This window comes from Gorilla gorilla, chromosome 20 (assembly GCF_029281585.2).
Source record: "Gorilla gorilla gorilla isolate KB3781 chromosome 20, NHGRI_mGorGor1-v2.1_pri, whole genome shotgun sequence".
Taxonomy (NCBI): domain Eukaryota; kingdom Metazoa; phylum Chordata; class Mammalia; order Primates; family Hominidae; genus Gorilla; species Gorilla gorilla.
The window spans coordinates 45,415,476-45,441,384 of NC_073244.2; the positions used below are offsets into that span (position 1 = coordinate 45,415,476).

The 25,909-nt window shown below is 51.8% G+C and overlaps 1 protein-coding gene across 1 annotated transcript in view; it reads left to right on the top strand.

The window, feature by feature from the left end:
• GPI (glucose-6-phosphate isomerase) overlaps positions 1 to 25,909 on the top strand; it is a 51,087-nt gene that overhangs the window by 11,129 nt on the left and 14,049 nt on the right. The window contains exons 5-9 of the mRNA XM_055368923.2: positions 1,242 to 1,325; positions 1,474 to 1,620; positions 2,671 to 2,742; positions 3,256 to 3,300; positions 5,202 to 5,255. Of these exons, the coding sequence (XP_055224898.1) occupies positions 1,242 to 1,325; positions 1,474 to 1,620; positions 2,671 to 2,742; positions 3,256 to 3,300; positions 5,202 to 5,255 (402 nt within the window). The remainder of the gene's footprint in view (positions 1 to 1,241; positions 1,326 to 1,473; positions 1,621 to 2,670; positions 2,743 to 3,255; positions 3,301 to 5,201; positions 5,256 to 25,909) is intronic.

The window sequence follows — 25,909 nt, forward strand, 5'->3', positions numbered from 1 at the left end:
AAAAATAAAATAGGCTTTGCGTGGTGGCTCATGCCTGTAATCCAAGCGCTTTGGGAGGCCGAGGCAGGTGGATCACCAGAGGTCAGGAGTTTGAGACCAGCCTGGCCAACACGGCGAAACCCCATCTCTACTGGAAATACTAAAAATTAGCTGGGCAGGGTGGCAGGTGCCTGTAATCACAGCTACTTGGGAGGCTGAGGCAGGAGAATTGCTTGAACCCTGGAGCCTGGAGGCGGAGGCTGCAGTGAGCTGAGATCGTGCCGTTGTACTCCAGCCTGGGCGACGGAGTGAGACTCTGTCTCAAAAAAAAAAAAAGGCTAAAGCAGAGCATTTTGTTCTGTTTTTGGAGTCAGGGTCTTCCTCTGTCACCTAGGCTGGAGGTGCAGTGTTGCGATCTTGGCTTGCTGCAGCCTCAACTTCCTGGGCTCAAGCAATCCTCCTGTCTCAGCCTTGAGCCACCCTGCCTGGCCCCTAAGGCACAGTTTTAAAAGTAAGTAAATAGCGAGGCGCGGTGGCTCACACCTGTAATTCCAGCACTTTGGGAGGCCGAGCTGGGCAGATCACTTGAGGCCAGTAATTCGAGACCAGCCTGGCCAACATGGCGAAACCCTGTCCCTACTAAAAATACAAAAAAATTAGCTAGGCATGCTGGTGGCGCAGGCTTGTAGTCCCAGCTACTCAGGAGACTGAGGCATGAGAATTGTTAGAACCCAGAAAGTGGAGACTCTGTCTCAAAAAAAAAATTAAAAATAAATAGCTGGGTGCGGTGGCTCAAGCCAGTAATCCCAGCACTTTGGGAGGCTGAGGCGGGCAGATCACAGGGTCAGGAGATCGAGACCATCCTGGCTAACACGGTGAAACCCTGTCTCTACTAAAAATACAAAAAACTAGCTGGGTGTGGTGGCGGGCGCCTGTAGTCCCAGCTACTCAGGAGGCTGAGGCAGGAGAATGACGTGAACCTGGAAGGCAGAGATTGCAGGGAGCCGAGATCACGCCACTGCACTCCAGCCTGGGCAACAGAGCAAGGCTTCATCTCAAAAAAAAAAAAAAAAAAAAAAAAAAAAAAAAAATATATATATATATATATATATATATATAGTAAATTAAAAACAAAAAAATAGAGGCACCTGCGAGGGCCTGAAAGCTGGGACTGAGGCACCAGGACACAGCAGTAATGATGTTTTTGAGCAGCGGATTATGCCTGGGGGTTTGGGCTGACGGCATCTTCCCCCCTGTGCCAGCGTGTCCGGAGCGGTGACTGGAAGGGGTACACAGGCAAGACCATCACGGACGTCATCAACATTGGCATTGGCGGCTCCGACCTGGTGAGGAGAAAACTGCCTTGGGGTAGGGTGGGAGTCTGGGCACTGTTGGTCCCACTCAGGTCCTTACTTTCTCCAGGGATGGGACCTGGCTGTCTCCACTTTTCGTGGGTCCTGAATTCTTATTCTCTGATGCTATGTCTCCCCACAGGGACCCCTCATGGTGACTGAAGCCCTTAAGCCATACTCTTCAGGAGGTCCCCGTGTCTGGTATGTCTCCAACATTGATGGAACTCACATTGCCAAAACCCTGGCCCAGCTGAACCCCGAGTCCTCCCTGTTCATCATTGCCTCCAAGGTATGAGCGCCGAAAACTGCCCGGCCCCTGGCCCTGTGTGTGTTGGGGCAGGGAGGGACAGCTGTCTTGCCATCCCCCTGGCCATTGGTCCCTTTTGGTGGGTTCCGAGTGAACCGTGGTTTGTGGATCAGGTCAGTACAGCTGCCCTAGACTGTTTCCATGCCTAGCAGCAAATAAGGTTGACTGTTGAAAGCCTGAACACATCAGTTTGAACCTTTGTGTCCTGACCACACCCGCTCGCCTTGCGGCATCTCTGCTCAGCCTGGGACTGCTCGCCACTTTCTTACAAACCTGTCCTTTATGCCTGCTCCTTTTCTTGTTGTTGTTTTTGAGACAGAGTCTGGCTCTGTCACCCAGGCTGGAGTGTAGTGGTGTGATCTCGGCTCACTGCAATCTCCGTCTCCCAGGTTTCAAGCGATTCTCCTGCCTCAGCCTCCCAAGTAGCTGGGACTAGTCACACACCACCACGCCTGGCTAATTTTATTATTTATTTATTTATTATTATTATTTTTTAGTAGAGATGGGCTTTCGCCATGTTGGCCATGCTGGTCTTGAACTCCTGACCTCAGGAGATGCACCCCCCTTGGCCTCCCAAAGTGCTGGGATTACAGTCTTGAGCCGCCATGCCCAGCCATGCTTGCTCCTTTCTGATCCCAGAGCCATGCCCTGATAATAGAGGGGTTTTGTTTGTTTTTATTTATGTTCTATTTACTCACATGAATGTACATAAAATATGAAGAATTCCATCTGAATTCTGAGATACCTTCCAGCCTGGGCCGAAGAGAGCCTCAGGTTGACTGCAGCCCCTCAGGGGAGAAGCTGCGGCCTTTGACCTGCAGGCTTAGGGTGGGGGGGTGTGTTTACCATCCCCCCTCCTCGGTTTTAAAGAGCTGGAATCTCAGGAGGTTATGTGGCGTCACTGTCACTGACCTGCAAATACTGCTCCATGGGACAGCTGGGCATTGCCTTGGCCTCTGCTGCTGAACCCTGGCTCAAGGCCTGCACCCACCCCTAAGCTCGGGCGCCCACTGCTGTTCTCTTTGGTTGCAGACCTTTACTACCCAGGAGACCATCACGAATGCAGAGACGGCGAAGGAGTGGTTTCTCCAGGCGGCCAAGGATGTGAGTGGGCTATAGGGCCTTCGTCGTGGTCAGCCTCTGGGCTGGGAAGAGCAGGGTGGGCCCCTGAGTGACCAAGTCTGGCTGTGTTTCTCCTGAAGTTGGAAGTGGAAGGCGGCCTTGCCGGTGCCTGCCTTTGCTAGATGAGATGATTGTTCATCTTGGTTTTGTCAGACCCAGCCTTGCAGATGTGACAGAACCTGTTCTCACTGGCTGACAGCCCTCGCATGGCCCTTTCTTTGCAGGCCCTTGGCGCTGCAGGAACTCTTGGCCACACCTATTTTATAGGGGAGGGACGTCCCTGAGCCCCGTATGCTTGTAAGATGGGATGAGCAGGCGGCCTGTGACCTGTCTGCTTTCTTGACCTTGACCTCGATGTGGGCCTTCTCCAACAGTCTCAGAAGCAAGGACTGGGAATCTCAGTCCCATGCAGGGCCTTGGTTCCTCTAGTGATGGGAAGTGACTACCCTTTGTCTCCCTGGGCTGGCTGTGGTAACTTGGCTCTGTCTTTTGTAGCCTTCTGCAGTGGCGAAGCACTTTGTTGCCCTGTCTACCAACACAGTAAGTGCCCCCGTGGTCCCCTGTACTGCCTTCCTGGGAGTGCCCAGCATGTCCAGGTCATGGCCTCTCAGAGACGCGGTTCATAGGTCTGGTGGATCTTGGCTTGGCTGATGGTATGGAAGGTTTGGTTGCCTGTGGGCTGCAAGCCTTCCTTGCCTTTTCCGCATTTACCCATTCAACCTCTGCAGCTTTGAGGAGGGAGGCTTGGAGTCAGTGGGATCATGATAACCCCTTCTTCCATCTCCCAGGCCTGACTGATACACAGAACCCTTCATACACATGACCTTCCTAGGCCTTTGTGCCCAGCATCTCCCCAAATGTGACATGCTAGGTAGGGGTAGAGGATGCATTCCATTTTTCACGTAAGGACATACAGCCCCAATGAAGGGAGGTGACATTTTGTCCCCTACTTAGTGTGTGTGGTTTTTTTTTTTTCTTTTTTTTTTTTTTAAGACAGTCTCACTCTGTTGCCCAGGCTGGAGTGCAGTGGCCTGATCTTGGCTCACTGCAACTTCTGCCTTCCAGGTTCAAGCGATTCTCCTGCCTTAGCCTCCCGAGTAGCTGGGATTACAGGTGCATGCCACCATGCCCAGCTATTTTGGTATTTTTAGTAGAGACGGGGTTTCACCACGTTGGCCAGGCTGGTCTCTGACTCCTGACCTTAAGTGATCTGCCCACCTCAGCCTCCCAAAGTGCTGGGATTACAGGTGTGTGCCACCATGTCCAGCTTATTTTTTGAGACAAGGTCTCGCTCTGTCACCCAGGCTAGAGTGCAGTGGTGCGATCTTGGCTCACTGCAACCTCTGCCTTCTGGGTTCAAGTAATTTTTATGCCTCAGCCTGCTGATTCTGGGATTACAGGCGCCCACTACCACGTCCAGGTAATTTTTGTATTTTTGGTAGAGACAGGTTTTCTCCATGGTGGCCAGGCTGGTCTCGAATTCTTGACCTCAAGTGATCCGCCCACCTCGGCCTACCAAAGTGTTGGGATTATAGGCATGAGCCACTGTACCCGGCCCACTTAGTGATTGTATGAGTAGGTGATGCCAGGATTAGAACCTGGGTCTCCTGTCTCCAAGTTCTCACAGTCTGCCTGGCCTCGAGGTTGTGCAGGCTCAGCAGGGCATGACAGAGTGAGGGATGCTCCAGGAGTGACAGCAGCAGTCAGCCAGTGGGCACTGTGCTGTGTCAGAGCTGGGGACTACACCCACATCTCCCTCCCACCCCCTCCACCATCATCCCCACATCTCTGCCTCCAGTGCCTACCCAGCTGCAGCAGGACGCCATAAGGCTGGCTAACCATAGCACTGTTGCCTGCCTCCAACCGACTGGTCAGTAGGGCTTCTCCTCCTATGTGGAATAGGTAAGGAGTTGCTGGCCCTGTCTGTCCTGGGGATCAGAATACCTGATGGCTCCTCAGAGCTTCCTGGTGCAGTCACCCTCCCACACATGAGAAGGGCTGGGTGGCTGTTCAGCCTGTGTTTTTTTGCCTGGCCTGGTAGGTGGCCCCTGCCCACACTCGGGTCCCAGTCCTAGGTTTGGTTCCCAGATGTCCAGGGGTATCATGCTCTGGTGTCCCAGACAGGCCTGGGTGAGAGCTGTTGCAGAGCAGTGTGTGGGCCAGGTCCTCACACGGGGTTACAGCTGCCCTCAGCAGGGGGCTTTGTAGGCACAACGTCACTGGCGTGCTGGTCATGGACTGACCTGGTGTCCAGCTTGGGGTGGGCAGATCCTGGGCCCTGCCCTCGACTCACAGGCTGCTCCAGCCCTGCCCCATCCCTGGCTCTGGGGAAGGTGAGGCTCAGCTCACAGAGCACAGCTCCCTGCCTCCCGGAGCTCCTGTTCCCATCCCGCTAGCAAATGCTTCCTTTCATTTCTCTCCCTTTGTTTTTTTTTTTGTAGACCAAAGTGAAGGAGTTTGGAATTGACCCTCAAAACATGTTCGAGTTCTGGGATGTAAGTACAAGCACTTCTGCACTGGGTGAATTAAGTGTCCTTTGCCAAGTCATGGCTGTAGAGAGGCCCATGAGGTCAGGTCAGTGTTTATTGAGTACCTGTTGCATACCTAGCTTGGGGAAAGGTAGAGAGGCCCTCAGAGAGGCTTGGAGGGCAAGAGCAACCCAGGCAGGATGAGGGCTCCACTTCCACCTGAGGGCGGGCTGAGCTTGCGGGGCCACATGACACTCCCTTGGGTGCCTGCCTGCAACACCCACTGTGGGGTAACCCGAGTCCCCCTTGCCCCACTCACAGAGTTGAGGTTGTGAGTTATTCTCAGTGATGACCTTTCTCTGAACTGCAGCCACCATCTGTAAAGGCCAAGGGCAGGGTGAGGCATGAGGTATGACCGGGTAGGCCTGGAAAGGAGCAACAGGAGCTGCAGGAGGAGCTGGGGGGTGGCGTAGAGGAGGCGCCAGGCTGGGGCAGCTTGCAGAGCAAACCCTGCCTTGAGTGACAGGGCTGCAGACCCCTCTGTAGCAACAGGTGGTCCATGGGACCACCTCTGCTGGAGCCGAGCAGTGAGCCACAGCTTTCCTTGTGCACTTGCCTGAGCTCAGCAGTGGTGTGAGGAGGGCTCTGGCTGTGAAGCCCGGGGTGCAGGGGTGCAGTGCAGGGTGTGATGCGGGCACTGTGAATGCTGTGGGCATGGCCGGGCTTACGTGCAGGGCTCTAACGCTGTGGCAGGCGCAGCAGAGAGGGCATTGCCCATTTGGTGGTTTTCCCACCTGGGGCTGTCTCCAGGCATTTGGACCAGAGGCCCTTTGCTTGGTGATGGCATCCCCAGGCATAACCTCATTCCTTTGAAAGCTCTAAAGGCCTTTTACTACCAGGGTCTGGGAGAGAATGAAGCCCTAATCCCTTAAGCCATCCACTGTGTATAATGAGTTAACTTCTTTCTAGAATGAGACTAGTTACATACCATCCTTGGAAGAATTGACGAGAGTCACTCAAGTCATTTTCTGCATCCTGTGGCTCAGATGCGGAACCCTGGTCAAGAGAGACTGTGCGGCTTCTAATAAATGTTGCATGCCTGATAATGGAGGGCAGGCACCTTCCACCTCCTCCTTGGGATCTGGAGCCTGAGCAGGTGGTGGGCAGGGATGTGTGGGTGCTGCTGCCAGCCAAGGAGCCGAGCAGATCGGGGTGTCCTTGCTCGTCACCACCCAGCATGTAGAGATGAGTTAGGGTGTGGCTTAAGGAGAGGATGGGTCTGGCCTCCCAGGTAAGGCCAAGGAATGATAGCTGGACAGAGGAACATGGGGCCAGGGCTGGCTGGTGAGACCTAAGTGGAGGCCTCCTGGGCCAGGCTAGACAGCCCACAGCGGCTGGAGGAGGGACCTGCCTGAGTTACTAGAGTGTATCCTGCTGAATCAAGAAGGTGATATCTGAAGAACCCAGGGATAGGAGCAGGCGAAGTTCCTGCAGGTGGGGTCTCGGGTGAGCTACAGCCATCAGCTCAGGCCTAGGGATGCAGTGCTGGCTCTCAGGTGAGATCAGAAGAGTCCCGTCTGGTGGGGTATGTAGAAGAGGTAATTCTTGGTCCGCCAGGGCCAGTTTTGCGGCAGCCATGGGTGTCGGGATCAGGCAGGGGTGTGGTGGGAAACCACGGGGTCTCTCAGGGCTCGGCCAGGGTCAGCGCACGCCACAGGGCCAGTTTTGGCTGGAGAGGCCTGAAGCAGAGCCAGAGCAGGTCCAGGTGAGTTCTGAAGAGGAGCCAGGACAGGAGAGGGACCCATAGGTCTGTGAATTCCAGAGGAGAGGCAGGTATTTAGAGGTGGTTCTGTCAGGTGAAGTCTGAGGAGCCAAAGCTATGTATGTGCATATGTCAGCCGGGCTCTGTGGGAGGTGGTGTAGACCTATGACATGGGACAGGTGTGCACGCTGGGATCTCTGGCCGGTTCCGAAAAATGAGGATCAGGTAGTGGGTGGCTGATTGCACAAGTGGGGTGTTTAGAACCCAGGATTAGGGACACACAGGTCAGCACCTGCTTCTCAGCATCCTGACTGGGTGTGATGGGCAGAGCTCAGGGCGTCAGAGGCCTCTGAGAATTCGTGACTGAAGTCCAAGTCTGTGGCATCAGGGTCTGCAGAGCCCAGATGCGGGAGAGGTAGGAATGTACCTGGTGATATGAGGCAAGGACAGGGGAGCTGGGGCAGGTGAGGCAGGCAGGTGGCATGAGGAGCTGGGTGGGTGTGGTCTGAGTGGCTGAGGTTGGGTAAAGGGCCAGAGACCTGGGTCTACAGGGCAGACATCAAGGCTGAGCCAGTCAGACAGTGTTTGTCAACACTGGGCTCTCACCAGGCTCCCTCAGGCCGAGGTCAGCAGCCAGGGATCTGTCGTGTGAGGAAAGTGTCTGTTCAGGTTAGGTGTGTATAATGCAGCCTTTCAGAGCCGCGTCTGTCTGAGGTCCTAGGAGCTGGAATCAGACAGATTTGTATGGCTGGGTTTCTAGGGGAGGCCTGAGGAGCCAAGACTGTACTCAGGTAGGCAGAACTGGACCAGTCTGGTAAGGACGTTGGAGCTAAAGATAGGCAGACAGGTCGAGCTGGGTTTGACAAGTGAGGGCTGAAAATCTGTGATTGGGTCCAGGTTGGAGCTGTGTCCTTGGGCGATGTCTGAGCAGCTCTGGTGGGTGAGCCTGGGTCCCCTGGGAAGAGACCAGACAAAGGGATGGGGTCAGACAAAGGGATGACGAACCGCATCCGTCTGAAAGGTGGATGAAGCCTGGGTCTGGTCGAGGTACGTAGAGCAGATCTAGCAGGCGAGGTTTCAGGGGTTAAGGTGAGACCCAGGTATGTATTTTTGGGTCTCACAGGTTAAGGTCTGAGCCACTGAGGTCAGACCCTGGTTTGTATCCCAAGACCGAGAAGCTGTGTTAAGCATGGTGGGTAGAGTTTGTCGGGTGACATCTATGAAACCAGGGGCATGCAAAGATAGGTTGACCGGAACAGCCATGGTCAAACCAATTAAACTGTCCTGCAGTTGAGATCAGGCACAGGTGGAGAGAACGGATCTATCAGGTGAGGCCCAAGGAGTCCGGGTTAGGCTCATCTAGAAAGACCTGGATGTGGTAGATGACCTCTGAGGATATGAAGTGAAGGCAGGTGGATAGAGCCAGGTATCTCAGGAGGTCTGAGGAGCTGGGATCTGGCACAGTGAGCAGGTCTGGATTTCCCAGGTGGTGTCAAGACAGGTGGGTAGGCCAGGCACAGTGGCTCACACCTATAATCCCAGCACTTTGGAAGGCCAAGGCAGGCAGATCAGTTGAAGTCAAGAGCTCGAGACCAGCCTGGCCAGCATAGCGAAACCCCATCTCTACTAAAACTACAAAAATTAGCCAGGCATGGTGGTGCATGCCTACAGTCCTAGCTACTTGGGAGGCTGAGGCACCAGAATTGCTTGAACTGGGGAGGCAGAGTGAGCCAAGATCGTGCTACTGCACTCCAGCCTGGGTGACAGTGAGACTATCTCCAAAAAAAAAAAAAAAAGCGGGGGTTGGGTGTGGTGGCTCATGCCTGTAATCCCAGCACTTTGGGAGGCCAAGGCAGGTGAATCATCTGAGGTCAGGAGTTCAAGACCAGCCTGGCCAACATGGTGACGGGGTGAAACCCCATTTCTACTAAAAAATACAAAAATTAGCTGGGTGTGGTGGCACACGCCTGTAATCCCAGCTACTCAGGAGGCTGAGGCAGGAGAATTGCTTGAACCCGGGAGGTGGGGTTTGCAGTGAGCCGAGATCATGCCACTGCACTCCAACTTGGGCAACAAGAGTGAAACTTTGTCTCAAACAAAAAACAAACAAACAAAAAAGATGGGTGGGTAGAAGTTCTTCTCCTGGGTGAGGTTGAGGAGCTGTGGCCAGGTACAGGTATGTAGGTATGTGGAATTGAGTTTCTTGGGTGAGGTCTTTGGAGCCTGGCCCAGGTACATCTTCGGGTCTATCAGGTCTGAAGAACGGGAGTTAAACACAGGTGTGTAGAACAGGGTTTGGCAGGTAAGGTCTTTGGAGCCAGGATCAGGGCAGCTTCACAAAGCTGAGTGTGTTCATGAGACCTAAAAAGTCATAGTCAAGCCCAGATAAGAAGAACCAAGTGTGTTGGATGAGGTGTAAGCAGCTGAGGTGTGAAGTAGAGGTAGGCAGAGCTGGCCCACAAGGTACAAGCTCAGGAACCCTCATCACATGCAGGTAGGGGGTGCTGGTCCACCAGGTACAAGCCCAGGAGCCAGCATTGAGCACAGGTAGGCAGACTTGGCCCACCAAGTATGATCTGAAGAGCCAACATCAGGCTCAGGTAGGTAGATCTGGCATGCCAGGTGTACTCCAAAGAGCCAGAGTCAAACACAGGTAGGTAGAGATAGTCTTTCAGGTGTGGTTTAAGGAGCCAAGGTCAAGTACAGGTAGGTAGAGCTGGCCCACTGGGTGTGGTTTGAGGAGCCAGGGTAAGCACAGGTAGGCAAAGCCGGCCCACCAGGTATGGTCTGAGGAGCCAGGGTCAGACTCAGGTAGGTAGAGCTGCCTGCCAGGTATGGTCTGAAGAGCCAGGATCAAGTACAGGTAGGTAGTCTGGGTCACTAGGTGTAGTCTGAGAACCCAGCGAAAAGCTCAGGTAGGTAGAGATAGCCTTTCAGGTGTGGTCTGAGAACCCAGGGTCAAGCACAGGTAGGTAGAGATAGCCTTTCAGGTGTGGTCTGAGAACTCAGGTTCAAGCACAGGTAGGTAGAGATAGCCTTTCAGGTGTGGTCTGAGAACCCAGGTTCAAGCACAGGTAGGTAGAGATAGCCTTTCACGTGTGGTCTGAGAACCCAGGGTCAAGCACAGGTAGGTAGAGATAGCCTTTCACGTGTGGTCTGAGAACTCAGGGTCAAGCACAGGGAGGTAGAGATAGCCTTTCAGGTGTGGTCTGAGAACCCAGGGTCAAGCACAGGTAGGCAGAGCTGGCCCACCATGTGTGGTCTGAGGAGCCAGGGTCAGGCAGGTAGACAAAACTGGTCTGCCAGGAGTAGTCTCTTGAAGGAAAGCTGAGGAGTTAGGTTGAATGCAGGTAGATAGAGTTGGCTCTTTCAGGAGTTGGATTCAGGCACAGGAATGTGCCCCTGGGTGTTTGAGGTGAAGCCTGAAGAACCAGAGTTGAGCCTAGGTGTATAGAGTGGCCTCCCAGGTCAACCCCATAGCATGGGGTTCTCTCTCTACAGGCAGGCGGAACATTGTGGGTTTCCTAGGAGGTCTGTGGCCCCTAAGTTAGACGTGGGTAGGTAGATGTATCTCTCTCAAGCAAGGACTTTGTAGCTAGAGGGACATACAGCTGGGGTCTTGCAGGTGAAGTCATTGGTGCGTGGTTCTGGCTCAGTTGTGCTGACTCAGTCTTAGGCCTGGGGACAGTGGGTTAGTCACAAGTTGGTAGAACTACACATCTCAGCTGGGGAGCACAGGTAGGCAGAGATGTTCCATTTGATGAGGTCTGAGGCTTCTCAGTGAGCTCATTGGTGCTGACATTAAGCAGAGATTGGCAGCATTGGATCTGTCTGTGAGACATGAAAAGCCAAGCCAGACACAGGATGTGGACTGCCGAGGCCAGGCTCACATAAATAAAGCTGGACCCTGGGAGGCTGTAAGGAATCTGAGTTGGGCTTAGGCAAGGGAACCGGGTCTGTCAGTCAAGGTGTGAGGGGTCAGGTTATGTGAAGCCTGGTCTATCAGCTGAGATGTCTGGAACCCATCTTTGACAGGTGTATAACTCTGTAGCCTGAGGCACTGGAGTTGGACACAAATAGGCAGAACTAGGTCTCCCAGGTGAAACCATTGCATCGATGCTCAGTGCTGGTATGTTTATCTGGTGTTGTCAGTGAGTCTGTGGATCCAGGCTCAGAGCTGGTATATTTACTTGGTTGTGTCAGTGAGTCTACGGATCCAGGCTCAATGGTGGTATGTTTACCTGGTGTTGTCAGTGAGTCTGTGGATCCAGGCTCAGTGCTGGCATGTTTACCTGGTGTTGTCAGTGAGTCTGTGGATCCAGGGTCAGTGCTGGTATGTTTAGCTGACATTGGTAGTGAGTCCATGGATCTAGGCTCAGTGCTGGTATGTTGACCTGGTGTTGTCAGTGAGTCTGTGGATCCAGGCTCAGTGCTGGTATGTTGACCTAGCATTGGCAGTGAGTCTGTGGATTCAGGCTCAGTGCTGGTATGTTGACCTGACATTAGCAGTGAGTCTGTGGATCCAGGCTCAGTTCCACAGAGGTTGTATAAACATGGTCTTAGGTGGGTTCTTGACACCTGGGTTCAAGCACAAAAGTACTGCTGGGCTTGTTAGGTGAAGTGGGTGGGGTCTAGCACAGGAATGCATAATGGTGAGGCTGGCCAGGCCTGGGGAAGGTGGGTCAGACACAGGTGGGACCTTCGGTGGTAGGGTCAGACACAATTAGGTGAGTAGTGTGGGCTCTTATATCAAGGGAAAGCCGTACTCGTTGTAGATGTTTGTACCTGGGTCTGTCTGGTGATGTCTGGGGAACCCTAAAGATCAGGTGGGCAGGTATCTGTTCTCAGCACCCTGGTCAGGTATGATAGACAGAGCTCAGGGTAATACAGAGGGCTGAGGATCTGTAACCAGTCCATGGTGTTGGTCTGCATCCAAGATGGCATTGTGCTCCAGTTGACATAGGGTCTGAGTTAAAAGTGAGGAAAGTTGCCAGGCGCTGTGGCTCACGCCTGTCATCCCAGCACTTTGGGAGGCCGAGGTGGGTGGATCACTTGAGGTCAGGAGTTCAAGACCAGTCTGGTCAACATGGTGAAACCCCATCTCCTAAAAATACAAAAATTAGCCATGCATGGTGGCACATGTCTGTAATCCCAGTTACTCAGGAGGCTGAGGCAGGAGAATTGCTTGAACCTGGCAGGCAGAGGTTGCAGTGAGCTGAGATCATGCCACCACACTCAGGCCTGGGCGACAGAGGGAGAGACCCTATCTCAAAAGAAAAAAAAAAAAAGAAACTGAGTGTAGTGAGCTGAGATCATGCCACTACACTCAGGCCTGGGCGACAGAGTGAGAGACCCTGTCTCAAAAAAAAAGCAAGTGAGTAAAGTGAGGAAAAAGGTAGATGATGGTTAGATAAGGTGAGATCTGGGGCACTGGGGCAGGTTAGGCCCAGAACATTGAACTGACTGAGGAGCTGCATCTATAATGTATGGTCTCAGAGGCCACTGCACTTAAAGGTGAGGTCTAGAGACCCATGTCTGCAGATTGAGGGTTCGGAGGCTCAGGTCAGACACTGCTTGGCATTGCTGGGCTGTCACAAAACTGGGATCTGAGGACCTGTTCTCGGCCAAGGTGAGCAGCCTGGACTCTGTCAGCCAGAGGGCTGGCTGTGTGCTGAAGTTTAGTTTCTAGAGCTGAGTCTGGGCTAGGTGTGGTGGCTCATGGCTGTAATCCCTGAGCTTCGGGAGGCTGAGATGGGAGGCTGAGGCCAGGTGTTCAAAACCTGCCTGGACAACAGAGCAAGACCCCATCTCTACAAAAAATTTAAAAAATAGTCAAGCATGGTGGTGTGTGCCTGTAGTCCCAGCTACTGGGGAGGCTGAGATGGGAGGATCACTTGAGCCCAGGAGTTTGAGGCTGCGGTGAGCTGTGATCATGCCACTGCACTCCACCTGGGCAACAGAGCAAGACCCTGTCTCTTAAAAAAAAAAAGAAAAAAATAGAACTGCATCTGTTCTGTTAGATGAGATGTGAGAGCCTATGTCAAGCATGATGTAGTCTGTAGGACTGCGTCTGTCAGGTAAGGTTCCCGGAAACCCAGAGCCTTTCCAAGTGAGTGGCCCCACCGGTCATCTCATTGCCCAAGCCAGAAACCTCTTGGCCACACTGGAGAGCTCCCAGAATGAGTCCTCTGCACTACCCAGTCCATCTCCGGGGCTTCAAAGTGGCTTGTTTGCTGCTGTCCTTGCCTTAGCCACAGACTGTTCTCAGTCCTCCCACCGTGCCTCTCAGCTTCCACCCTGCGGTCCCCACCCCTTCCTTTATCCTCTGGAAGGTGCTATGCTTCCCCCTGCCTCAGTGGGCTTCCAGGAGAGAATTAAGCCCTCACAGCCCAAGGCATCTACTGGATGTAATAAGTGGGCACCTCTCCTTCGTGTCTAGAAGGTTACTAGTCTTGGACCATCCTTGGGAGAACTGAGAAGTCACTCAGATCATTTTCTGTGGGCCTTAATTCTGTCACGCTTGAGAAAGGCTGCTTTGGCCACGGGACCTTTGCATGTGCTGTTATGGCTGCTGGAATGCTCCCTTAGTGCTTCTCTGGGTCATGTCTGCTCGTTCTTGAGATCAAGGGTCAAGTACCCCTCAGGTTCCTTTTATAAGTGGCCTCGGCACCATGTTCCAATTTCTCCTCAGCACTTGTTTCTCAGTTTCACATTTATTGGCATGATTATTTGATGTACGTCTCTCTCCCACACTCTGTGTCTGTTGCCTGTGCTAGAAATGTGGGAGGTGTTCCATAAACAGCTGTTAGGAAGACATCCGTGAAGTTCTGAGGACTCTGATGGCACCAAGTGGAGCTTGCAGGTGTGGCTTGAGAAGGTGCAGTGTGAATGATAGGCCTAGGTGATAGGCCGAGAAGATCGGTCAAGCCCAGGTATGACCCACTGGGCCTGTCAGTGTCCAGGAGGTGGGGTGAGGCACAGGTCTAAGGTTCTGGATCTGTCAGTACCACCTGAGGAGTTGGGAATGGGCACAGGTACAAAGTGATGAGTCTTAATTGTTCAACAAAGAATGGCACAGGTATGAGGATCTGGGTTTGTCAGTATCTGAGGATGTGGGGCCTGGCACAAGTATGAGGCACTGGGCCACTGTTCAAGCAGGTGGGCTGGGCAACAGAAATGTAGCTGTGGGTTTTTAATATCTGAGGAGACCCAGCCAAGTGTAGCAGAGAGCTGCTGGGTCTTTCATTGTCCAAGGAAGCATACCTGGGCACAAGTATGAGACTGAGAAGGTGGGTCCTGGCACCGGTACGGGGCTCTGGGTCTGCAAGTGTCTATGGAAGTAGGGCCTGGTACAGGTATGTGGTGCTGGAAGAGGTATCCAAGGAGGTGGGTCTTCCAGTGTGTGAGGAGGTAGGATCTGGTACAAGTATGAGGCCCTGGGTCTGCTGGTGTCTGAGGAGATAACAGCAGGTTACAGGTATGAGGCCCTGGGTCTGCTGGTGTCTGAGGAGGTAACATCTAGTACAGGTATGAGATCTGGGTCTTCCTGTGTCTGAGAAGGTAGCACCTGGCACAGGTATGAGGATCTGGGTCTTCCCAATGTTTGAGGAGGTAGCACCTGGCACCGGTATGAGGATATGGGTCTTCCATGTCTGAGGAGGTAGCATCTGGCACAGGTATGAGAATCTGGGTCTTCCAGTGTCTGAGGAGGTAGCACCTGGCACAGGTATGAGTATCTGGGTCTTCCCGTGTCTGAGGAGGTAGCACCTGGCACAGGTATGAGGATCTGGGTCTTCCCGTGTCTGAGGAGGTAGCAGCTGGCACAGGTATGAGGATCTGGGTCTTCCTGTGTCTGAGGAGGTAGCACCTGGCACAGGTATGAGGATATGGGTCTTCCATGTCTGAGGAGGTAGCACCTGGCACAGATATGAGGATCTGGGTCTTCCAGTGTTTGAGGAGGTGAGGTTGGACTCAGGTTTGAGGCCCTTGGGCTTCCAGTGCCTGAGGAGATAGCATCTGGCACAGGTATGAAGCCCTGAGTCTTCTAGTGTCTGGGGAAGTGAGGCTGGGTACAAGTATGAGGATCTGTGTCCATCAGTATCTGAGGAGGTGGGATCGGGTCCTGGTATGAGGATCTGGGTCTGTCCATGTCTAAGGAGGTAAGATCTGGCCCTGGTATGAGGATCTAGGACTGTCCATGTCTGAGGAGTTGCCGTCTGGTGCAGGAATGAGGATCTGGGTCTGTCAATATCGGAGGAGGTAGGAATCTGGTACAGGTATGAGGATCTGCGTCTGTCAAAGTCTGAGGAGTTACCATCTGGTACAGGAATGAGGAGCTGTGTCTTCCAGTGAGTTAGGAGGTACGATCTCTTATAGGTATGAGGATCTGGGTCTGTCAATGTCTGAGGAGGTAGGATCTGGCCCTGGTATGAGAATCCAGGTCTGTCCATGTCTGAGCAGGTAGGATGTGTCCCTGGTATGAGGATCCGGGTCTGTCAATTTCTGAAGAGGTGGGAATTTGGTACATGTATGAGGATCTGGGTCTGTCAGTATCTGAGGAGGTAGGATCTGGTACAGTTGTGAGGATCTGGGTCTTCAGGTGTCTGAGGAGGTGGCATTTGGCACAGGTATGAGAATCTGGATCTTCTAGTGTCAGAGGAGGTGGGATCTGGTATTAAGTATGAGAATCTGGTTCTGTCAGTGACTGAGGAGGTAGGATCTGGCATAAGCATGAGGATCTGGGTCTGTCAATGTCTGAGGAGGCAGGATCTGGTACAGGTATGAGGATCTGGGTCTGTCATGTCTGGAGGTAAGATCTGGCATGAGTATGAGAATTTGGTTCTGTTCATGTCTGAGGAGGTAGGATCTGGTGCAGGTATAAGGATCTGGGTCTTTCAATGTCTGAGAAGGTAGGATCTGTTACAGGTGTGAGGATCTGGGTCTGTTAATGTCTGAGGAGGTAGGATCTGGCACTGGTAAGAGGATCTGCATCTGTCAGTTTCTGAGGAGGTAGGATCTGGCCCTGGTAAGAAGATCTCGGTCTGTCAATTTCTGAGGAGGTGGGGACTGGCACAAGTATGAGGATCTGGGTCTGTCAATATCTGAGGACGTAGGATCTGGTGCAGATATAAGGATCTGGGTCTGTCAGGGTATGAGGAGGTAAGATCTGGTACAGTATTGAGGATTTGGGACTGTCCATGTCTGAGGAGGTGGGATCTGATGCACATATAAGGATCTGGGTCGGTCAGTGTCTAAGGAGGTAGGATCTGGCACAAGTATAAGGATCTGGATCTGTCAATGCCTGAGGAGGTAGGATCTGGTGCAGGTATAAGGATCTGGGTCGGTCAATATCTGAGGAGGTGTGATCTGGCTGTGGTATGATGATCTGTGTCTTCCAGTGTCCTAGGAGGTGGGATCTGGCCCTGGTGCGAGGATCTGGGTCTGTCAATATCTGAAGAGGTAGGAATCCGGTACAAATATGGGATCTGCATCTGTCAATGTCTGAGGAGGTAGGACCTGGCCCTGGTATGAGGATCTGGGTCTGTCAATGTCTGAGGAGTTAGGAATCGTACAAGTATGAGGATCTGGGTCTTTCCATATCTGAGGAGGCAGGATCTGGATGTCTCCATGTCTGAGGAGGTAGGATCTGGGTCTGTCCATGTCTGAGGAGGTAGGATCTGGCATGAATATGACGATCTGGGTCTGTCAATATCTGAAGAGGTAGGAATCTGGTACAGGTATGAAGATCTGCATCTGTCAATGTCTGAGGAGGTAGGACCTGGCCCTGGTATGAGGATCTGGGTCTGTCAATGTCTGAGGAGGTTGGAATCGTACAAGTATGAGGATCTGGGTCTCTCCATGCCTGAGGAGGTAAGGTCTGGGTCTGTCCATGTCTGAGGAGGTAGGATCTGGCATGAGTATGAGGACCTGGGTCTGGCCATGTCTGCGGAGTTAGGATCTGGTGCAGGTATAAGGATCTGGGTCTTTCAGTGTCTGGCAAGGTAGGTTCTGGCCTTGGTATGAGGATCTGGGTCTGTCAGTGTCTGAGGAGGTAGGATCTGGTCCCCATATGAGGCTCTGGGTTGCCCATGTCTGAGAAGGTAGGATCTGGCCCTGATAGGAGGATTATGAGGATCTGGATCTGTCAGTATCTGAGGAGGTAGGATCTGGTGCTGGTATGAGGATCGAGTCTGTCAGTGTCTGAGGAGGTAGGATCTGGTGCTGGTATGAGGATCTGAGTCAGTGTCTGAGGAGGTACGATCTGGTACAGGTGTGAGGATCTGGGTCTCTCTATGTCTGAGCAGGTAGGATCTGGCATGAGTATGAGGATTTGGGTCTGTCCATGTCTGAGGAGGTAGGATCTGGAGCAGGTATAAGGATCTGGGTCTTTCAATGTCTGAGAAGGTAGGATCTGGCCCTGGTATGAGGATCTGAGGCTTTCAATATCTGAGGTGGTAGGGATCTGGTACAGGTATGAGTATCTGGGTCTCTCCATGTCTGAGAAGGTAGGAATCTGTTACAGGCATGAAGATCTGGGTCTGTCAATGTGTGAAGAGATAAGATCTGGCCCTGGTATGAGGATCTGTGTCTCCCCATGTCTGAGGAGGTAGGATCTGGATCTGCCTGTGTCTGAGGAGGTAGGATCTGGCATGAGTATGAGGATCTGGGTCTGTCCATGTCTGCAGAGGTAGGATCTGGTGCAGGTATGAGGATCTGGGTCTCTCCATGTCTGAGGAAGTAGGATCTGGTACAGGTATGAGGATCTGGGTCTGTCAATATCTGAGGAGGTATGAATCTGGTACAGGTATGAGGATCTGGGTCTGTCTATGTCCAAGGAGGTAGGATCTGGTACAAGTGTGAAGATCTGGGTCTGTCTGTATCTGAGGAGGTAGGAATCTGGTACAGGTATGAAGATCTGGGTCTTCCAGTGTCTGAGGAGGTAGGATCTGGCCCTGGTATGAGGATCTGGGTCTGACCATGTCTGAGAAGGTAGGATCTGGCCCTGGTATGAGGCTTATGAGGATTTGGGTCTGTCACTATCTGAGGAGGTAAGATCTGGGTGCGGGTACAGGTCTGAGGATCTGTTTTGTCAGTGTCTAAGGAGGTAGGATCTGACCCCCTTATGAGGCTCTGAGTTGTTCATGTCTCAGACAGTGGGATCTGGCCCTGATAGGAGGATTATGAGGATATCTGGGACTGTCAGTATCTGAGGAGGTAGGATCTGGATGCCGGTATAAGGATCTGGATCTGTCAGTGTCTGAGGAGGTAGGATCTGGCACTGGTATGTGGATGTGAGTCTGTCAATTCTGAGGAGGTAGGATTTGGTACAAGTGTGAGGATCTGGGTCTCTCTATGTCTGAGCAGGTAGGATCTGGTAAAAGTGTGAGGATCCGGGCCTGTCCATGTCTGAGGAGGTAGGATCTGGCATGACTATGAGGATCTGGGTCTGTCCATATCTGAGGGGGGAGGATCTGGGTCTTTCAATATCTGAGAAGGTAGGATCTGGCCCTGGTATGAGGATGTGAGTCTTTCAATATCTGAGGAGGTAGGAATCTAGTACAGGTATGAGTTTCTGGGTCTCTCCATGTCTGAGAAGGTAGGATCTGGCATGAGTATGAGGATTTGGGTCTGTCCATGTCTGAGGACGTAGAATCTGTCCCTGGTATGAGGATCTGAGTCTTTCAATATCTGAGGAGGGAGGAATCTAGTACAGGTATGAGTATCTGGGTCTCTCCATGTCTGAGAAGGTAGGAATATGTTACAGGCATGAAGATCTGGGTCTGTCAATTTGTGAAGAGGTAAGATCTGGCCCTGGTATGAGGATCGTGTCTCCCCATGTCAGAGGAGGTAGCATCTGGGTCTACCCATGTCTTAGGAGGTAGGATCTGGCATGAGTATGAGGATCTGGGTCTGTCCATGTCTGAGGAGGTAGGATCTGGCGCAGATATAAGGATCTGGATCTTTCAATGTCTGAGAAGGTAGGATCTGGCCCTGGTAGGAGGATCTGGGTCGGTCAATATCTGAGGAGGTAGGAATCCGGCCCTCGTATGAGGATGTGGGTCTCTCCATCTCTGAGGGGTTGAATCTGGTACAGGTATGAGGATCTGGGTCTGTCACTGTCAGGAGGTAGGATCTGGCCCTAGTATGGGTATGTGGGTCTGTCCATGTCTGAGAAGGTAGGATCTGGCCCATTAGGATTGTGAGGATCTGGGTCTGTCAGTATCTGAGGAGGTAGGATCCGGGTGTGGGTATAAGGATCTGGATCTGTCGGTGTCTTAGGGGGTAAGATCTGGCCCTGGTATAAGGATCTAGGTCTTTCCATGTCTGAGGAAGTAGGATCTGGTACAGGTATGAGGATCTGGGTCTGTCAATATGTGAGGAGGTAGGATCTGTCCGTGGTATGAGGATCTGGGTCTGTCTGAGAAGGTAGGATCTGGCCCTGGTATGAGGATCTGGGTCTGACCATGTCTGAGAAGGTAGGATCTGGCCCTGGTATGAGGCTTATGAGGATCTGGGACTGTCAGTATCTGAGGAGGTAGGATCTGGGTGCCGGTATAAGGATCTGGATCTGTCAGTATCTGAAGAGGCAGGATCTGGCGCTGGTTTGAGGATCTGAGTCTGTCAGTGTCTCAGGAGGTAGGATTTGGTACACGTGAGAAGATCTGGGTCTCTCTATGTCTGAGCAGGTAGGATCTGGTAAAAGTGTGAGGATCTGGGCCTGTCCATGTCTGAGGAGGTAGGATCTGGCATGAGTATGAGGATCTGGGTCTGTCCATATCTGAGGAGGTAGGATCTGGCGCAGGTATGAGGATCTGGGTCTTTCAATATCTGAGAAGGTAGGATCTGGCCCTGGTATGAGGATCTGAGTCTTTCAATATCTGAAGAGGTAGGAGTCTAGTGTAGGTATGAGTATCTGGGTCTCTCCATGTCTGAGAAAGTAGGATCTGGCATGAGTATGAGGATTTGGGTCTGTCCATGTCTGAGGAGGTAGGATCTGGTGCAGGTATAAGGATCTGGGTCTTTCAATGTGTGAGAAGGTAGGATCTGGCCCTGGTATGAGGATCTGAGTCTTTCAATATCTGAGGAGGTAGGAATCTAGTACAGGTATGAGTGTCTGGATCTCCCCATGTCTGAGAAGGTAGGAATCTGTTACTGGCATGAAGATCTGGGTCTGTCAAATGTGTGAAGAGGTAAGCTCTGGCCCTGGTATGAGGATCTGGGTCTGTCCATGTCTGAGGCGGTAGGATCTGGCGCAGATATAAGGATCTGGCTCTTTCAATGTCTGAGAAGGTAGGATCTGGCCCCCATATGAGAATCTGGGTCCGTCAATATCTGAGGAGGTAGGAATCCGGCCCTCGTATGAGGATGCGGGTCTCTTCATCTCTGAGGGGTTGAATCTGGTACAGGTATGAGGATCTGGGTCTGTCACTGTCAGGAGGTAGGATCTGGCCCTGGTATGGGTATCTGGGTCTATCCATGTCTGAGACGGTAGGATCTGGCCCATTAGGATTGTGAGGATCTGGGTCTGTCAGTATCTGAGGAGGTAGGATCTGGGTGCGGGTATAAGGATCTGGATCTGTCAGTGTCTTAGGAGGTAAGATCTGGCCCTGGTATAAGGATCTAGGTCTTCCCATGTCTGAGGAAGTAGGATCTGGTACAGGTATGAGGATCTGGGTCTGTCAATATGTGATGAGGTAGGCTCTGTCCGTGGTATGAGGATCTGGGTCTGTCTGAGAAGGTAGGATCTGGCCCTGGTATGAGGCTTATGAGGATTTAGGTCTGTCAGTATCTGAGGAGTTAGGATCTGGGTGCGGGTAAAGGTATGAGGATCTGGGTGTGTCAGTGTCTGAGGAGGTAGGATCTGGTCCCCGTATGAGGCTCTGGGTTGCCCATGTGTGAGAAGGTATGATCTGGCCCTGATAGGAGGATTATGAGGATTTGGATCTGTCCGTATCTGAGGAGGTAGGATCTGGGTCCCAGTATAAGGATCTGGATCTGTCAGTGTCTGAAGAGGTAGGATCTGGTGCTGGTATGAGGATCGAGTCTGTCAGTGTCTGAGCAGGTAGGATCTGGTACAAGTGTGAGGATCTGGGTCTGTCCATGTCTGAGAAGGTAGGATCTGGCCCTGGTTTGAGAATCTGAGTCTTTCAATATCTGAGGAGGTAGGAATCTAGTACAGGTATGACGATCTGGGTCTCTTCATGTCTGAAGAGGTAGGAATGTGTTACAGGCGTGAAGATATGGGTCTGTCAATGTGTGAAGATATAAGATCTGAGGAGGTAGGATCTGGATCTGCCTGTGTCTGAAGAGGTAGGATCTGTCATGAGTATGAGAATCTGGGTCTGTCCATGTCTGCAGAGGTAGGATCTGGCGCAGGTATGAGGATCTGGGTCTCTCCATGTCTGAGGAAGTAGGATCAGGTACAGGTATGAGGATCTGGGTCTGTCAATATCTGAGGAGGTACGAATCTGGTACAGGTATGAGGATCTAGGTCTGTCTATGTCCGAGGAGGTAGGATCTTGTATAGGTGTGAAGATGTGGGTCTGTCTATATCTGAGGAGGTAGGAATCTGGTACAGGTATGAGGATCTGGGTCTTCCAGTGTCTGAGGAGGTAGGATCTGGCCCTGGTATGAGGATCTGGGTCTGACCATGTCTGAGAAGGTAGGATCTGGCCCTGGTATGAGGCTTATGAGGATTTGGGTCTGTCAGTATCTGAGGAGGTAGGATCTGGGTGCAGGTACAGGTTTGAGGATCTGTTTTGTCAGGATCTGAGGAGGTGGGATGTGGCCCCGGTATGAGGCTCTGGGTTGCTCATGGCTGAGACAGTAAGATCTGGCCCTAGGAGGATTATGAGGATCTGGGACTGTCAGTATCTGAGGAGGTAGGATCTGGGTGCCGGTATTAGGATCTGGATCTGTCAGTATCTGAGGAGGTGGGATCTGGTGCTGGTATGAGGATCTGAGTCTGTCAATGTCTGAGGAGGTAGGATCTGGTACAAGTGTGAAGACCTGGGTCTCTCTATGTTTGATTAGGTAGGATCTGGTAAAAGTGTGAGGATCTGGGTCTGTCCATGTCTGGGGAGGTAGGATCTGGCGCAGATATAAGGATCTGGATCTTTCAGTGTCTGAGAAGGTAGGATCTGGCCCTGGTATGAGGATCTGAGTCTTTCAATATCTGAGAAGGTAGGAATCTAGTACAGGTATGAGTATCTGGGTCTCTCCATGTCTGTGAAGGTAGAAATCTGTTATAGGCATGAAGATCTGGGTCTGTCAATGTGTGAAGAGGTAAGATCTGGCCCTGGTATGAGGATCTGTGTCTCCCCATGTCTGAGGAGGTAGCCTCTGGGTCTGCCCATGTCTTAGGAGGTAGGATCTGGCATGAGTATGAGGATCTGGGTTTGTCCATGTCTGCAGTGGTAGGATATGCGGCAGGTATAAGGATCTGGGTCTTTCAATGTCTGAGAAGGTAGGATCTGGCCCTGGTATGAGGATCTGGGTCTGTCAATATCTGAAGAGGTCGGAATCCGGCCCTTGTATGAGGATGTGGGTCTCTCCATCTCTGAGGGGGTTGAATCTGGTACAGGTATGAGATCTGGGTCTGTCAGTGTCTGAGGAGGTAGAATCTGATCCTGGTATGGGTATCTGGGTCTGTCCTTGTCTGAGAAGGTAGGATCTGGCCCATTAGGATTATGAGGATCTGGGTCTGTCAGTTTCTGAGGAGGTAGGATCCGGGTGCAGGTATAAGGATCTGGATCTGTCAGTGTCTTAGGAGGTAACATCTTGCCTTGGTATAAGGATCTAGGTCTCTCCATGTCTGAGGAAGTAGGATCTGGTACAGGTGTGAGGATCTGGATCTGTCAGTATCTGAGGAGGTAGGATCCGGGTGCAGGTGTAAGGATCTGGATCTGTCAGTGTCTTAGGAGGTAAGATCGGGCCCTGGTATAAGGATCTGGGTCTCTGCATGTCTGAGGAAGTAGGATCTGGTACAGGTATGAGGATCTGGGTCTGTCAATATGTGAGGAGGTAGGATCTGGCCGTGGTATGAGGATCTGGGTCTGTCCATGTCTGATAAGGTAGGATCTGGCCCTGGTATGAGGCTTATGAGGATTTAGGTCTGTCAGTATCTGAGGAGGTAGGATCTGGGTGTGAGTAAAGGTATGAGGATCTGGGTGTGTCAGTGTCTGAGGAGGTAGGATCTGGCCCCCGTATGAGGCTCTGGGTTGCTCATGTCTGAGAAGGTAGGATCTGGCCCTGATAGGATTATGAGGATCTGGGTCTGTCAGTATCTGAGGAGGTAGGATCTGGCGCTGGTATGAGGATCGAGTCTGTCAGTGTCTGAGGAGGTAGGATCTGGTGCTGGTATGAGGATCGAGTCTGTCAGTGTCTGAGGAGGTGGATCTGGATCTGTCAGTATCTGAGGAGGTAGGATCTGGCCTTGGTTTGAGGATCTGGGTCGTTCAATATCTGAGGAGGTACGAATCTGATACAGGTATGAAGATCTGGTTCTCTCCATGTCTGGAGGTAGGATCTGGTACAAGTGTGAGGATCTGGGTCTGTTTATATCTGAGGAGGTAGGATCTGTACAGGTGTGAGGATCTGGGTCTCTCTATGTCTGAGCAGGTAGGATCTGGTACAAGTGTAAGGATCTGGGTCTGTCCATGTCTGAGGAGGTAGGATCTGGAGCAGGTATAAGGATCTGGGTCTTTCAATGTCTGAGAAGGTAGGATCTGGCCATGTTATGAGGATCTGAGTCTTTCAATATCTGAGGAGATAGGAATCTAGTATAGGTGTGAGGATCTGTGTCTCTCCATGTTGGAAGAGGTAGGAATCTCTTACAGACGTGAAGATCTGCGTCTGTCAATGTGTGAAGAGGTAAGACCTGGCCCTGGTATGAAGATCTGTGTCTCCCCATGTCAGAGGAGGTAGGATCTGGATCTGCCTGTGTCTGAGGAGGTAGGATCTGGCATGAGTATGAGGGTCTCGGTCTGTCCATGTCTGCAGAGGTAGGATCTGGCACAGGTATGAGGATCTGGGTCTATCAGTATCTGAGGAAATACGGATCTGGTACAGGTATGAGGATCTGGGTCTGTTTATGTCTGAGGAGGTAGGATCTGGTACAGGTGTGAAGATCTGGATCTGTCTGTATCTGAGGAGGTAGGAATCTGGTACAGGTATGAGGATCTGTGTCTGTCAGTGTCTGAGGAGGTAGGATCTGGCCCTGGTATGAGTATCTGGGTCTGACCATGTCTGAGAAGGTAGGATCTGGCCCTGATATGAGGATTGAGTCTGTCAGTGTCTGAGGAGGTAGGATCAGGTGCTGGTATGAGGATCGAGTCTATCAGTGTCTGAGGAGGTAGGATCTGGGTCCCGGTTTAAGGATCTGGATCTATCAGTATCTGAGGAGGTAGGATCTGGTGCTGGTATGGGTATCTGAGTCTGTCAATGTCTCAGGAGGTAGGATGTGGTACAAGTGTGAAGATCTGGGTCTCTCTATGTCTGAGCAGGTAGGATCTGGTACAAGTGTGAGGATCTGGGCCTGTCCATATCTGAGGAGGTGGGATCTGGCATGAGTATGAGGATCTGGGTCTGTCCATGTCTGAGGAGGTAAGATCTGGCACAGATATAAGGATCTGGATCTTTCACTATCTGAGAAGGTAGGATCTGGCCCTGGTATGAGGATCAGAGTCTGTCAATATCTGAGAAGGTAGGAATCTAGTACAGGTATGAAGATCTGGGTCACTCCATGTCTGAGAAGGTAGAAATCTGTTATAGGCATGAAGATCTGGGTCTGTCAATGTGTGAAGAGATAAGATCTGGCCCTGGTATGAGGATCTGTGTCTCCCCATGTCTGAGGAGGTAGGATCTGGCATGAGTATGAGGATCTGGGTCTGTCCATGTCTGCAGAGGTAGGATCTGGGATGAGTATGAGGATCTGAGTCTAACCGTGTCTGAGAAGGTAGGGTCTGGCCCTGGCATGAGGACCTGAGTCTTTCAATATCTGAGGAGGTAGGAATCTAGTACAGGTATGAGTATCTGGGTCTCTCCACGTCTGAGAAGGTAGGAATCTGTTATAGTCATGAAGATCTGGTTCTGTCAATGTGTGAAGAGGTAAGATCTGGCCCTGGTATGAGGATCTGGGTCTGTCAATATCTGAGGAGGTAGGAATCTGGCTCTCGTATGAGGATGTGGGTCTCTCCATCTCTGAGGGGGTTGAATCTGGTACAGGTATGAGGATCTGAGTCTGTCCCTGTCTGAGGAAGTAGGATCTGATCCTGGTGTGGGTATCTGGGTCTGTCCATGTCTGAGAAGGTAGGATCTGGCCCATTAGGATTATGAGGCTCTGGGTCTGTCAGTATCTTAGGAGGTAGGATCCGGGTGCAGGTATAAGATCTGGATCTGTCAGTGTCTTAGGAGGTAAGATGTGGCCCTGGTATGAGGATCTGAGTCTGTCCATGTCTGAGGAGGTAGGGTCTGGTACAGGTGTGAAGATCTGGGTCTCTCCATGTCTCAGGAAGTAGGATCTGGTACAGGTATGAGGATCTGGGTGTGTTCATGTCTGAGGAGGTAGGATTTGGTGTATGTATTAGGATCTGGGTCTGACCATGTCTGAGGAGGTAGGATCTGTCCCTCATTTGAGGATCTAAGTCTTTCAATATCTGAGGAGGTAGGAATCTGGTACAGGTATGATGATCTGGGTCTGTCAAGTCTGAGGAGGTAGGACATTGCCCTGGTATACGGATCTGGGTCTCTTCATTTTTGAGGAGGTAAGAATCCGTTACAGGCATGAGGATCTGGGTCGGTGAATGTCTGAGGAGGTAGGACCTGGCCCTGGTATGCAGAACTGGGTCTCTTCATGTCTGTGGAGGTAGGATCTGGGTCTTTCCATGTCTGCAGAGGTAGGATCTGGCATAACTATATC